This window comes from Juglans microcarpa x Juglans regia, chromosome 3D (assembly GCF_004785595.1).
Source record: "Juglans microcarpa x Juglans regia isolate MS1-56 chromosome 3D, Jm3101_v1.0, whole genome shotgun sequence".
Classification (NCBI taxonomy): Eukaryota; Viridiplantae; Streptophyta; class Magnoliopsida; order Fagales; family Juglandaceae; genus Juglans; species Juglans microcarpa x Juglans regia.
The window spans coordinates 21,858,405-21,872,561 of NC_054598.1; the positions used below are offsets into that span (position 1 = coordinate 21,858,405).

The 14,157-nt window shown below is 44.3% G+C and overlaps 1 protein-coding gene across 1 annotated transcript; it reads right to left on the minus strand.

Annotated features, from left to right (window-relative positions):
- Positions 1–4,290: 4,290 nt before the first annotated feature.
- LOC121255135 lies at positions 4,291–5,908 on the minus strand. The gene is made up of 5 exons (XM_041155415.1): positions 5,750–5,908; positions 5,157–5,557; positions 4,926–5,073; positions 4,711–4,803; positions 4,291–4,659 (listed from the first exon to the last, which is right to left on the minus strand). Exons 1-5 carry the CDS (start codon positions 5,906–5,908, stop codon positions 4,291–4,293), a joined length of 1,170 nt encoding a protein of 389 aa, XP_041011349.1.
- Between the last annotated feature and the right edge of the window lie 8,249 nt (positions 5,909–14,157).

The following is a 14,157-nucleotide window of genomic DNA, read 5'->3' on the forward strand; positions in this document are numbered from 1 at the left end:
AATCGCTACCGTGGAGATCCTCTACCCTGGAAATGGGTGGTTATTATTCTCTCAGCTCTTCTACATGTCAGGTTTTGAGCTCTAGATTATGCTCGTATGGTTTTTTCGTCATTTAATGATGTCAGGCGATGGTTCCTCTCCCGAATTTATTGGCACGTTTTCTGACGGTTGGATTTTGCACTTGACTGCGTCCTTCCAGTTCCCTCAGCATTGATGGTGTCAGGCGGCTCCTCCTCTTCACGTCGTATCATACAGTACATGCCGTGAGATTAGTGGACGTCTTGCCAGCTTCGCCCTTGGGGTCTATTTATATTCCCCTCATTCGTCCTTAGAGCCCACTTTGCCTTCTTTTCCTTTTTCAGAGTTCTTCGCACTTCCTTCCTTTCTCTTTAAACTTCTCTCTGCATGCATTATGTCTTCCCTTCTTCCGTCTTTACATTCACATGGCTCCCAAGAACTCTTCACGTCCTACCTTTAAAAACCCCAAGCCTGCCAAGCCTTCTGGTTCTTCGCATGCTCCCGGGGGCCTAGATCCTTCTAAGGTTTGCATCGAGTCACAAAGACTCAACGGGTTCTCTTGGCGATCGGTGGTGACTTCTCGTGAGTTTGAGTCGCTGAAGACAACCAACAAGGTGTTAGGAATCGTAGAGTTTGAGGTGTCGTCCCCCAATGAAGGCACTGTGGACTCTGAAGGATATGCTTCAAAGGTGGCTATATACCCTAATATGTTCTCCAGTGGCCTTAGGCTACCTTTATGCCATCCAGTTCGTGATGTGCTGGACTACCTGCACTTGGCACCTGCCCAGCTCCACCCAAATGCGTGGAGGATCTTGGTATCATTTTGCGTCATATGGCGGCAGGTGCCGAAGGAGGCAGGTTTCGAGTACCCTAGTCTCACCGCGCGTGAGTTTCTCCTTACCCACAATCTTTTGAACTAGAGTGGCAACACATGCCGTTTCAGGTTCATTCAAGCGTTGGCTCGTTTGGAGCGACAATATAACAGGGTAAAGGGGTGGAGTCGGCACTTTTTCTTCTTGTCTCCCGAGGAAGTGAGCCAGATCGAGGTCGTTTGTGCTTAGGTGAAAGCTCATATGAACGTTGTTTTTTCCAAGGCCCTATTGAATGAGGGCAACTTTCGACAATATTTGCCTCCTTCGGCCAACATGCGTTTTGCTAACCGGACAGTACCGATGCAAGAGATTGTGCCTCAGGTCCGTAGGGCGAACTTCTTCTAGTCCGTCAGTGGAGAGAGGGGAAGGGAAAGAAACCCAGGAGGGAGTCTCCTGCCAAAGCCGACTTCGACGAAACCACCATCCCCCCTTTGGGGCAAACTTCTGTTGCAATGCTAGTTTAACGGCCAAAGCCGTCGTCGCCGAGAAAGGTGGTGGTGACCATACCGCCTCCTCGTGTTGTGCCTTCTCCGTCTTCCCCATGAGTGAGGGGCGGGAGGCTCTGATTCTCTTTAGCAAGTTCGGATTGATCCTCCCAACTATTTCAAAGGCTTCTTCTCCAACCCCACTAGGCAATGTGGGAGTCATGGAACTCTCGCCCTGAGAGGAGTTGCTCTCCTTGAGATTCTATGGGGCCCTCTTGGATCGTCCTATTCGAGAGTTTCAGATAGTGCCCTCGTCCACGGACATTGATCTCGAAAGGGTTCATTCGCCCTTATCCGAAGAGTGTCCTGTCGGGGGTGAGGATCTCCTTGACCGGATTTCTATCTCGGATTCTCCCATCGCTTATTCCCCTAAAGTCAAGGTTGTCTCGACCGAGCCCAATTTGGAGGGTGAGGGAGGTGACGATGTTGTGTCCAGGAGGGAGATAGCGAGGGTCGTGTCATGAGCCGAGGGGGTTCTGGTGGATGCACCCGAGACTAAGGTCGTGGCGGTGTCACTGGAGGTCAGAAAGCTCCAGTTGTTGCGGTCAACGTTGAGGCTTCATTGCCCTCCACTTACACCACCCCGACCTTGGCTTCGGCGGAAGCTAGAGCTGGGGCCGAAGTTGGCGAGGGTGGTGAGGCCTCGGCCACTTTGGTGGACGATGTTGTTTCTTTGGCCTTCATTGACACCATCCCGACATTAGCGTCGACTAGGGCTAGTGCTAAGGCAGGGACGATAGCGGTGGGAGAGACTGAGGGAACCCCCCTCAGCCTTGGTACAGATGCGTCGGTGGTTGGTGAGGCCCCAGCAGTTTCCACGGGCTCAAGGGTCAGAGAGATTTTTGAACGTGCCATGGAAGTAGATGGTGAAGGCGAAGGCAGGGGAGGTCCATCCTCGGCGGGGTTAATGGTGGGTGTTGAGGCACTAGGGCGTGATGGCATTGTGCTCAAGAACCCTTCTGAGGAGGGGGAATGCTGCCCCAAAGCCGGCGGTAGGCGAGGCCTGTGCTGACCGTGTCCAAGAAATGGTTAGGAAGCTCGAGGAGTTCTTCTCCTGGGTCAGCTATCGACTCACCACATTTCCCTTTAAGCTTTATTGGTGCCTTTTCCTTCGACACTAACTTGAAATTTTCATGGCAGGGTGTAGAGCAGTTGGCATCGTCCATTGTGGATGATCAAGAGGGGTTGGAAGGCAAGAACCGGGTGCTTCGATCTTTATCACGGTTGACCTTGCGTTGTGCCAAGGAAGAGAGGGAGAGAAAAGAGGAGTTGGAGGAAACCCTCATCAAGGTGCAGTTCAACAGGCGATGGAGGCAGAAGATGATATTCCGACTTCGTCAACGCAAGACCCAACTTAAGTCTGACTTGGCAAAGTCCCGGGAGGAGGCTGGCTCACTTGTCTTGAGCATTAGCCACAGAGGCAAGTGACAACCTTCAGGGGTCGTTCGATTTCCAGTTGGAGGAGCTAGAGCGGCTTCAAGTTGAAAATTCAAAGTTGCTCAAACAGCATGACTCCAACACCCGGCCGTACAAATGGTTGGAGGGCAGGTTCGAGGAGGCCTCCTAGTCTTTGCAGAAAAATAGGGACTCTCAAGGCCAAAAATAAGTGAGTGAAGGACTTGGAGGCCGAGAAAGCTAAGGTCGATCTTGTGATATCCACCCATGAGGCCACCATTTGGGGCTTGCACTCTCACCTTGATAGCGCCGAATCCGCCCTTCCCTGGCTGAGCAAGGAGTTGTCACACATTTGTTTGGTCAGCAACAACAACTAGAATTAAGGCTATGTGGAGGGTTTGGAGAGAATGAGAGATCACGTGCTTCTGAATTCCCGAAGCAATTTGAGGGCATTGAAAGTGCAAGAACTCCCTTCATACCTGGCGGCGTTGAAGTGTAGTGCCTTGATAGGGAAAGAGCTAATCCCGAGCACATTCTCAAACAACTCCGCCAACTGACTACTATTCCCGTTGTATTGATGTATCTTCATTTTCTTTTGCATGTACTTACGTTGTTGGAGTTTACATTAATGGAGATTACGTTGTTGAAGTAAGGAGTCAAGATATGGGTAGGTGAGACGTGCTTTATTCTTGAAAAGCCACACTTTCATTAATAGAGTTACAATATTGACATGGAAATGTAAATTACAAGTCATAAAGTTTTTTAGCAATAAAACTTCCGTAGGTGCTCGACGTTCCAAGGGTGTGGCAGCTCGTTCCCTTGGGAGTCTCAAAGCTAATAAGAACTCAGGTGGTTGTTGGCGATGACCACATAGAGGCCTTCCCATTGAGGGCCTAGCTTTCCTTCGTCTCGGGTAGTTGTTCCCATTTGTTTCAGCACGAGATCCCCGACTTTGAATGCCTTTGGGCTTACCCATTTGTTGAAACATTGTTCTGCCCTCCTATTGTTGATGGTTGTCCTTACTTCAGCTTCAAGTCTGACCTCCTCCAGTAAGTCAAGCTGCTCTTCTAATCGCTCGTTGTTGAAGTCTTGCTCGAAATGAGGGCGAATGGGGTTTCTCCTGTTGGGTTCCTCCACCCAAGCACCCTTTTTGTCGTCAAGTTTCTTTTTGAGTATTCTCATCAATATCTTGTTGGTTACCTCTACCTGCCCGTTGGACTGAGGTTGTCCTGGAGACGAGTAGCGAAATTTGATCCTTGGTTCTCTCGACACCAGTCTCAGTAGTGGTTAGAGTTAAACTGCCTCCAATTATTTGATATGATGACGCGGAAAATGCCAAATCTGCAGATGACCGTCTTTGACAATAAGCGTGTGATGTTGCTTACCGGCCTCAGCTTCTACTCACTTGGTGAAGTAGTCCACTGCCATTGCTACAAATCTTACTCCTCATTTTCCCAAGGGAATGGAGCCTACTAAGTTAATTCCCCATTGGGTGAAGGGCCACAACGAGGTGATTAACGTCAGTTCTTTTGGCGGGTAATGGGGCACTTTAGAATATTCTTGGCTTTCTTGCACTTCCGCACGTACTCTTCAGCATCCTGTAGGGCGCGAGGCCAGTAGTATCCCGTGCTCATCACTTTGCCTGCCAGCACCTTTCCTCCAGAGTGGTCACCACAAATTCCCCTGTGTACTTCTGCCAGCACGTATTGGACTTTTTCAAATGAGATGCACCTCAGAAGAGGTGTGGAGTATCCCCTTCGATATAGGACCCCCTCGACTAGAGTGTAACTCGATGCTTTGTTCCTGATCTTTCTGGCTTCACACCTGTCATTTGGTACCTCGTTGGCATCTATGTACTTGACAATATCCAACGCCCATTCTGGAGCTCCCTACTTTACCACTTCAATTCCCATGATGAGTATTTCGACAGTCCTGATCACTGTTCCTTCTAGAAGGGGAGAATCTTCTTGCCCAGATGCCGCTTGTGCCAATTTATCCACCTTTTGATTCTCTGCCATCAACACATGTTGGATCTGAAAGTATCCGAAGTGGGCGCACTCAACCTCTATCAGCATTAGATACTTCTTCAATTTTTTGCTCTTCACAGCAACCTCCCTCGTACTTGATTGACCACAACCTAAGAGTCAACTCACACCTCTACTTCTTTGGCTCCTAGAGACCTGGCGACCACCAGACTAGAGAATAGTGCCTCATTCTCTGCCTCATTGTTAATGGTTTTGAATGCCAACTTGATAGCATAATTATACTTTTTACCCTCATGGGAGGTGCGTGTTTGACCCGTTCTGGGAAGCCGGTGAATTATGTCATAAAATCTGCCAACACTTGCCCCTTAATAGTATTTTGTGGTGCGTATTGGATATCGAACTCGCTCAGCTCCACAGCCCAGTTCGTAAGGCTACCTGAGGCATCCGGCTTTTGTAGGATCTTCTTCAGGAGGATCTCGGTGAGGACTCTTACTAGATGAGCCTGGAAGTACGAGCGAAGTCTTCGGGTGTTCACCACTAAGGCAAAGGCAAGTTGCTCTATGCGTGGATATCTAGTCTCTGCTCCTAGGTAATCCTGGCTGGTATAGTACACATGTTTTTGGACCCCACCTTCATCTCGAACTAAGGCCGATGAAGCTGCCTGTGGGGAGATAGATAGGTACAAGACCAAAGTTTCTCCACATCTGGGTTGGCTGAGAAGCGGAGGGCTGGTGAGGTATTTCTTGAGAGCCTCGAACGCGTGGTTGCACTCTTCATCCAATGTCCGCGCCTTCCGCAAAACCTTAAAAAATGGTAAGTACTTGTCAGTGGACCTTGATACAAATCTGTTAAGGGTCGCTACCCGTCCGGCTAGTTTCTGTACTTCGTTTATGCTTCAAGGATGGGTCATGCGGAGTATGGCTTCCATTTTCTCTTGATTAGCTTCTATTCCCCATTTCGACACTATGAAACTCAAGAATTTCCTAGAGCCTACACCGAAGGCACACTTCATCGAGTTCAACTTCATCTGGTATTGCCTTAATACTATAAAGGCTTCGCGGAGGTCATCCAGGTGTTGCTCGGGGGTTTCACTATTTACCAACAAATCATCCACGTAGACCTCTATGTTTCTCCCAATCTGATTTTTGAACATACGGTTGACCAGCCGCTAGTAGGTAGCCCCTGCATTTTTCAACCCAAACGGCATGGCAGAGTAACAGTATAATCTCCAATTGGTGATGAATGAAGTCTTCTCCTCATCATTTGAGTTCATGGGGGTTTGATTGTATCCGGAGTAGGCGTCTATAAAGCTGAGCATGCATTGACAGGTCAATCCAAGGTAGCGAGAAGCTGTCTTTCGGGCAAGTCTTATTTAAGTCGGTGAAGTCAATGTACATTCTCCACTTGCACTTTTGCTTCTTCACCAACACTACTTTGTATATCCAGTCCGGGTAATGGACCTCCCGTATGAATCCCGCTGCAAGTAACCGATCGACTTCTGTGGCTATGGTGACATTCTTTTCTACGCTGAAGTTTCGGAGCTTCTGCCTTACTCCTTTAGCTTTTGGGTCCACGCTCAGGTGGTCTTGTATGATCTCTGCGTTGATTCCGGGCATGTCCTCATGACTCCAAGCGAAGACCCTAGTGTTCCGTTAGGAGTTACTGCATGGCTTTCCCTATTTCGAGTGTCATCTTGCTGCCGATCCTGGCAGTGGCTTCCAAGCGGCTTGGGTTCGGCTCCACCTTCCTAAGCATCTGCTCATCTTAGATCTCCCCAGTTGCTAGGGTGCGCTAGGGCTGGGCAGGAGAACATGGTCATTGGCCGGAGTGTGGACCACATGCACCCCGTCGCCTTTGGGCTTCAATTCCTGCATGTAACACTCTTGTGCCAAGACCTGCTCTTCTCAGATTTATCCCACTCCCTAAGGGGTCAGGATTTTATCTTCAAGTGGTAGGTCGACATCATTGCCCTTAGGTTGTTGAGGGTAGGCCTGCCGATTATGGTGTTGTAAGACGAATGGGTCTTTACCACCAAGAAGTCGACCATGACAGAAGCTGTACAGGGGCGATGCCCGCCAAGATAGATAGTGTGATGGTCTCGACCAGCTGGACCATTTCCCTAAAGAAACCCTTGAGTGGCATGGGAGCTGGTTGGAGTCGGGCGGTGTCTATCCCCATCTGGGTAAAGGATTCCCAGAAGAGTATGTTTGTGAAGCTGCCGTTGTCAACAATGATCGTCCTAGTGGTGAAGTTGGCGACCAACATAGTCACCACTAGGGCGTCATTGTGTGGATAGAGAACCCCCTCCTCGTCATCTTCTCCAAATGAGATAACGGGCGCCGGTTCACTTCTCCTGTATTTAGTAGGGCAGTATCCTTTTGAATACACTTCTCAGTATCTCACTTGCCAGGCCTACGCTTTCTAACTCGATGAGGTTCTCGATGGTCTTGATTTCCCCCAACGGTGATCCTTCCTGATGTGGTGCATGAGGGCAATCTTGCGAGGGTCCCCGCGCAGCTACCCTTTGCCTCTGGCTCCCTTCCCTCTTGGGCCTTCCGACTCTCTCCGCACTTCTTCACCGTGATCTCTTCCTCCACTCCCGCTGTGGCCTCCGGGCGGGAGGGTACCGTGGCCTCGACCACCCAGCCTGCTCTCTTTCCTCTTTCAAGGAAAGGCAATCTTTAGTGTTACAAGTGTTAGACTTATGGTAGGTGCAATAGCGGCAACTGGTGCTCTCTTAGCCGTCTTCTTGGGCGGATTGATAGTTTCTTCTCTCCTATTGTCACGTGGTCCTTTCTCCGATTTCTCGTGCACCTTGCCTTTGGTTGGTGCCTTCCCTTTCTTTTTTATCTATTCCAGTTCTTTCCTTCTCTACTCGGTCAAGGCCTCCTCGACGTTAATAAAGATGTTGACTTGATCCATGAACTCTTGCAGCGTGGCGGGAGTTCTCTTTGCCAATTCGGCATGAACTGGGATCGGGGCCACACTCCTCCTAAAAGCTCTGCCAAAGTTATATTCTCATCTTGGTTGTCTGTAATCATGCGTTCTTTGTTTAACCTAGATAGGTATATCTTCAGGCTTTCATCTTCTCCCTGCTTGATGGTGAAGAGGTACATCGAGGGGCGTCTTCTTCTCTTGCTCGCCATAAATTGTGTGAGGAGCAGACTGGCCAGCTCCCCAAAACTGTCTATGGACCTTGGTGCCAAGGATCCAAACCATACTCTCGCCGGCCCTTTCAAGGTCAGCGGGAAAGCTCTACAAGCCACTTCTCTTAGGAAGTTATGTAGAGTCATGTGAGCTCTGAAGGTTTCCAGGTGTTCTAGGGGGTCTATGGCCCCATCGTACATGTCCATGAGGGGAACTCAGAACTTCGATAGTAGGGGCACAACCATCACCTCCTCGCTGTAGGGTAGGCCCATGCTAGTGAGCAGTTGGTCTACTGATGACGATGTGCCCATCTTCCTCGTCATTTCCTTATATTTCCCTTTGAGGTTACGCAGCACGTCTTGCATGTTTTTTTCTTTCTTCCTTCGCGTCACCTCCCCATCTTGCTTTTCTAGACTCTACGTGCTCGTTGTTGCTTGGTCCTACTTCATTTTTTAGTCCGTTGGTGGCTACTTTGAGTGTCTCGTTCTCTTTTTGGAGGGTCTCCACTTTAGTAGTTAGCTTTCCTACCAGTTGTTTCATCGCGGTGAGCCTTGCTTCCATGTTTGTTAACGTTGCTTCTTCTTGTTCCTGAGTTGTCTGAGAACGGGTTGTCGCAGGCATACGAAGGACACGTGAAGTCTATAGTTATCTCACAGACGACGCCACTGTTAACGTCGTGTTTCGTATGCCTTCGGGCCGGGTTCCAACAACTCAGATTTTGAGTCTTTCAGTCTTTCACCTACACACATAAGAAAACACGAAGAGTGGGGGGCCTTGGTGGAGGTCGAGGAATCTCCGATAGTAAAGTCTGTATAACTTCTTAGTAGTTTGTGCGTGATATTAGAGGAATCCGAGAGAAAGTTCTTTGTACCTAGGGGTTGGCTTTTATACTAGGTTTCTGGGTGGGGACAGCTCAGACCTGACTTCGGGGAGCCCATGTCCCTTCAATTGTTCGCTTAGTCAAAATCATTTAATGCGGCCTGGCTTCTGGGGTGGCGTCATTAATGCAGTGTAGAGTTCAGAGAGTGGCGTCATTAATGCAGTGTGGCTCCCTGACTCATTTTACCTTGTGGACGTTGCTTATTAAGCCCCTTCATGCCTGCTGTCAGGAGATCAAGGATTCCTCATTTCTCACCCACCTGCCTATGCAAGTTCCCAAGGGTAGGGTGTCCTCGGGGTGGTGTCAGGGCAGCGAGTCCTCTCTGCCCCTACCATCCACTTTTCCCACACATGGGTTGCTTCGTGGGTGGGTTTTGCTCATGGTTCAAGTACTCTATAAAGGCCCACTGACTCCTTTTAGAGGAGGGTTGTTGGGCTTGGTCAGGCTCTCAGACTTACTTCCCTAGTAATTCCTTGTGGGCTTGTTATACGGGTCGATGGGAGGGAAAACCCCCTTACAATAATATTTTAATAATATATTTTAATAATATTTTATTCAATTTTCAATTTTTATCTCAATTCACTATATAAACGGCACCTAAATCCTGCCAGAGCATGAACTCTTCTTAAGAACCTATGCACATGATTTATGATTAAAAGATAAATAAATAAAAATCTCACATCTTCCTCAATCTGATCTTTTGCATGTATTATATGATTATTTTCCTTTATGTAGCAATCGAAACAACCTTCCTAAGAAAACTAAATAGAAAGGCATGTCTTTTCATTTTTAATTTAGCCTTAACCTTGACTTGCATGTTTTCACCTTCTCTAAGGGTTTACCATTAGATAAATAAACAGGGAAAATGCTAGTTGGCCCCATGGACCGAATTATTTATTTTTTTTCTCAATTTTCATTTTTTCTTAATTAAAATTTGATTTCTTTAACTGATTTTTCTTGTAAAACCCCAAAAATTATTATTATTTTTTTTAAAAAATGAGTAAGCTAAAAAAGAAAGATAGAATGGGTCGCTACTCGATCATAGATTCCGGTATGACGAGAAGAGAATGTAGCAATGACCAATAATTTTCTCCAAGGATTAAACAATTTGATAAATTTGATAAACAAAAAATCACAATTTAGATCTTTGAGTTTGTACTTTTTCAAAACTGGTTCATAGGCTTGCTACCTGCCCATCTAAACACCCCACCCCCCATGGGAGGGGGGCTGGGGTTGGTCCTAGGTCCCGTCTCCGTCCCGACTCCATCCCACTTGGGCGAGTGACTTTGCTCAAATTCTGGGTAGGCAGATTGGCCTACAGACATTCTTCCCACCATGTAATAATATATAAACCCAAGTGAGAGGGGACAATGCCCGACCCGGCACCCACCCCCCGCTTTCCCAAGGGGATTGGAGCTCATCCATTTGCCTTCCCGATACAGGCATACTACTCCTCCTGCCCTAAGCAAGGCTGGAGTGAATGGACCTATGTGGGTACCTAGTTCCCACCCCTACTAGTACATAAAGTTTAAAACTAGAGTGGTGCTACACCCACTGAGGGTGTAGCCCGAGGATGGGTCCCGATAAGGCCACTTGGTCTTTTTTTTATTTTGATTTTTTTCATTCATTTTTTTATACTCTCACATATTTTTTTAAAAAAAATACAATATCATTCAAAAACGCTTCCTTCATCACTGAGTAAAAAAAAATTATCGGGACCCATTTGTTGGGACAAGTGGCATTATTCTTACAACTAATACTTGAAGTTAGAGTTAAATTTCAAACCTACGAAGGAGTTGTAGAGTTCCAACAAGCATAGAGCAAACTTGCGAGGGAGCTAGTGGGTGGTTCAGGAGCAAGAAGGGGGGGTAGACGGAGGGCACCAATTGAGAGCCATGTGAAAGTGAACTAGGATGCAGCTTTAAATTCGAATGAGAGAAGGATGGGGATCAGAGTAGTTATTAGAGATGCTCAGGGTGAAATCTTGGCTTCCTTATGTAGTTCAAAGGGTTAGTAGTCCTGTTATAGCCGAGCTTCAAGCATTATGGAGGGCTTTGAAGTCATGTGCAGAGCTAAACTTTGAGAAAGTAGTCTTTGAAGGTGATGTATTGGCAGTTGTAAGGGCTGTAAATGGTGAAGAGGTAAGTTTTTTTTTTTTTTCCCTCAAGTGACTTCATTAATAAAATAGCATTAGTACAAAAGTAGATTATATTACAAACCATTTCATGAGATCATGCTTCTAGTATCTACAGGAGGGTCATTCCCACTATGAAAATCTAATAAACATGCTGGGATTTCTATCAGAGGGATTTTTACAAACTTATTGTTGGAATATGCCCATTGCACTATTGAATGCGCGCATCGATTTTGTGATCGATGTATCTTGATTGCTCTCCACTCTTCTAACTCTTTTAACAAAAATTTGGTATCCCTTGCCACTCATTCTGATTCCCAATTGCTTGATTTTTATGGGTGATTAATGTTATTGATAACATTTAGTGAATCCCCTTCAATGAAAAATTTTCTAATATTTCTTATGAATGCTTCTTGAACTCCTATGTAGGCTGCCATCGCTTCACTCTAATTGGGATCAGTACTACATACAAACTTGGTCACTACAAATTGAACTTCTCCATTTTTTGATCTGTAAACTGCTGCTGATGTACTACCATGTTGTCTCACTGCAACTTCAAATGTGATGTAGTAGGTGTCTTTGAGTTCAGGTGGTTTCCAGTTGGAATTAGGGTCAGATTCTGAATATTTCCACTCCCATGCTTTACAATGTTCCTGATACATGTCTAAAGTTTTTTTTGACAAATTAATCTACTGCTATGTTGTTGTTTGTATGAATTTTTTGATTTCTAGTGAACCAGATATTATCCATTGCCACAATAGCAAAAATCTGAAACTGATGAGCTTCTTCATCAAAGAGATTTAGCTTGGTAGGGTTAAGAATATTTTCAATCCAAGTCTTAATCCCTAAAGGTTTGAATGCTTCTATGTCTAATGGCCAAGGTGACTGTCTCCGAAGTATTCTTGTGAAAATGCAGCTTAGAAAAAGATGTTCATCAGTCTCCTCTTCCTGATGACAAATGGGATAGATTTTTTTGTTCCTCAGGAGGTGCTATAAACCTACTAAGGAGGCTTTTAGTAATTACAATGTCATTTAACACTTTCCAAAGGAAAAGCTTCAGCCTGTCTTGAAGTTTAAGGGACCAGAGTTTTTTTCCATAAAGGAGTGAGGTTTGTTGAATTTTGTTCATTTTGTTGGAGAACAATAGCTGCATAAGCTAATTTTACAGAAAAAAGACCTAATGTATGTTGAGTCCATCTTGAATTGTCCCGTTGATTGTGATAATGGTGCTCAGTTAAATGAATTTTTTTTTATTTGATTTTTTTTTGTTATTTCAGTTACTGTTTCTTGAGTAAAAAGAGCTGGTAATAAAATTATGTTCCATCTTCTTGGCTCTTCAAGAATGAGTTCAGAAACTCTCATTTGAGAGACTTGCCATGTATCAGGTGTTTTTGGTTTTGGAGTGAATCTATCGATAAAAGGTACTCATGGATCTTACCAAACTTTAGTTCTTGCGCCATTCTTGATCTGGATACAAAGATTCGAGAGAATGAAATCTTTTTATTTGAGAATGCTTTTCCTGGAACTCGAATATGTTGGTTTTGCAGATATATTGTTCCAATTTGAATGTCTCATGTGTTTTTGGATGAGCATTTCTTTGCATGTGCTTGTTTCCTTATTAATAAGGTGCCAAGTAACTTTACTCATAAGGGCTTTATTGAAATTTGATGCAGTTCTCATTCCTAGACCTCCTAAGGATTTAGGTTGACAAATTGATTTCCGAGATTTTGGTGTAAGATTGTGAGTTTTGTCAGCCTTAAACCCCCACCATAACCTCATTTGAATTCTATCAATCTGTTTGGTGATTTTCTTAGGAAGCCAAGTGGTAGCCATGGTATAGAAAGGGATTGTACTAGCTACTAACTTGATAAGTGTTGTTCTTCCAGCTTAAGAGAGGAGTTTTGATTTCCAACCAATCAGATTGTTCTGAATTTTTTCAATGATTTCTTGACAATGTTGTTTCATAGGAACCCTAACATTGAGTGGGTTGAATATGTATAACAAAAATTTCCATTCCATAAAATCAAAAGCCTTTTCCATGTCAGTTTTGACAGCCATGAGGCATTTTCTTCCTTTTTTGTGTTTTAGAGCATGGAAAACTTCCTGAGCAAGTAGAGTATTTTCTTGAATTATCTTCCCTGGAAGAAAAGCATTTTCAGAGGGGGAAATGATTTTTTTTCATCACTGATTTGAGTCAGTTAGAAAGAATCTTGGCAATGATCTAGTAACTAACATTAGAAAGGCTAATTGGCCTAAAATGACAATGTTTAGAGATTCAATTTTTAGAATGAGAACAATGTTTGTATAATTCATTTCCCTTAGCATATGCCCTAAGGTGAAAAAACTTTAGGAATGTATTGAGCTTTAGGAAGAGTTGGTTTTTACAGTTTGATTACAGAGAAAAAAAATACAGTTGCACACAATTTGGCAAAGGCTACCTTACACATAGTTGAGGAAAAAGTTTGGATAGAATCTGTTCTAGATTTTATTGTAAATAGTCTGGCCTTTGATAGAAGATGTATGCAGGATATTAATATATGAAAGTTTGAGGTTTATTCAAAAAAAAAAAAAAAAAAAGTGAAAAAACTCTTGATGGCAGCAATAAGATCTCCTTTCACAATTTTCCAATACTATTTATTAAAAAAAACAAGTGAACCCATCTAGACCAGAAGCATTATAAGAATGAAGAGGTAAGTTAGGAGTGAGTTTGGATAGATGATAGAAGATATAAAAGGAGTTACTCATAATCGACCAAATTGGACGGTACAACATACATATGGGGAATGTAATAAAGTAGCTCATAGACTTGCAAAAATTTCTCTTACTATAGATGGGGAAAGGGTCCATATCGAAAGTGGTCCAGCAGGGATACATAGTTTTGTTACACAAGATAAGTTGTGTATTGTTGATCTGTAAATAATACAAAAGTATGTTCTTTCTTAAAAGAAAAAAAAATAAAAAATCCAAATAGTTCTTTTATCAATTTGTTGATAACAAAAATAAATAAATAAAAATAACTAATGAGACAGTTTCGTGGCACTTCATAATCAAAAGAAAATTTTCATCTTTATACACCACATATCACTTTTTTTTTTTTTCTTACTAAATATGTTATATGGATAATGAGTAGATAAATTTAATAAATTTCAAAAAAATAAAACAAAAATAAAAAAATTTAATGTGCAGTACGTGAAGATAATAAATAGTAAAGCTCTAAAAAAAAAAATATAAGCCGATGGTA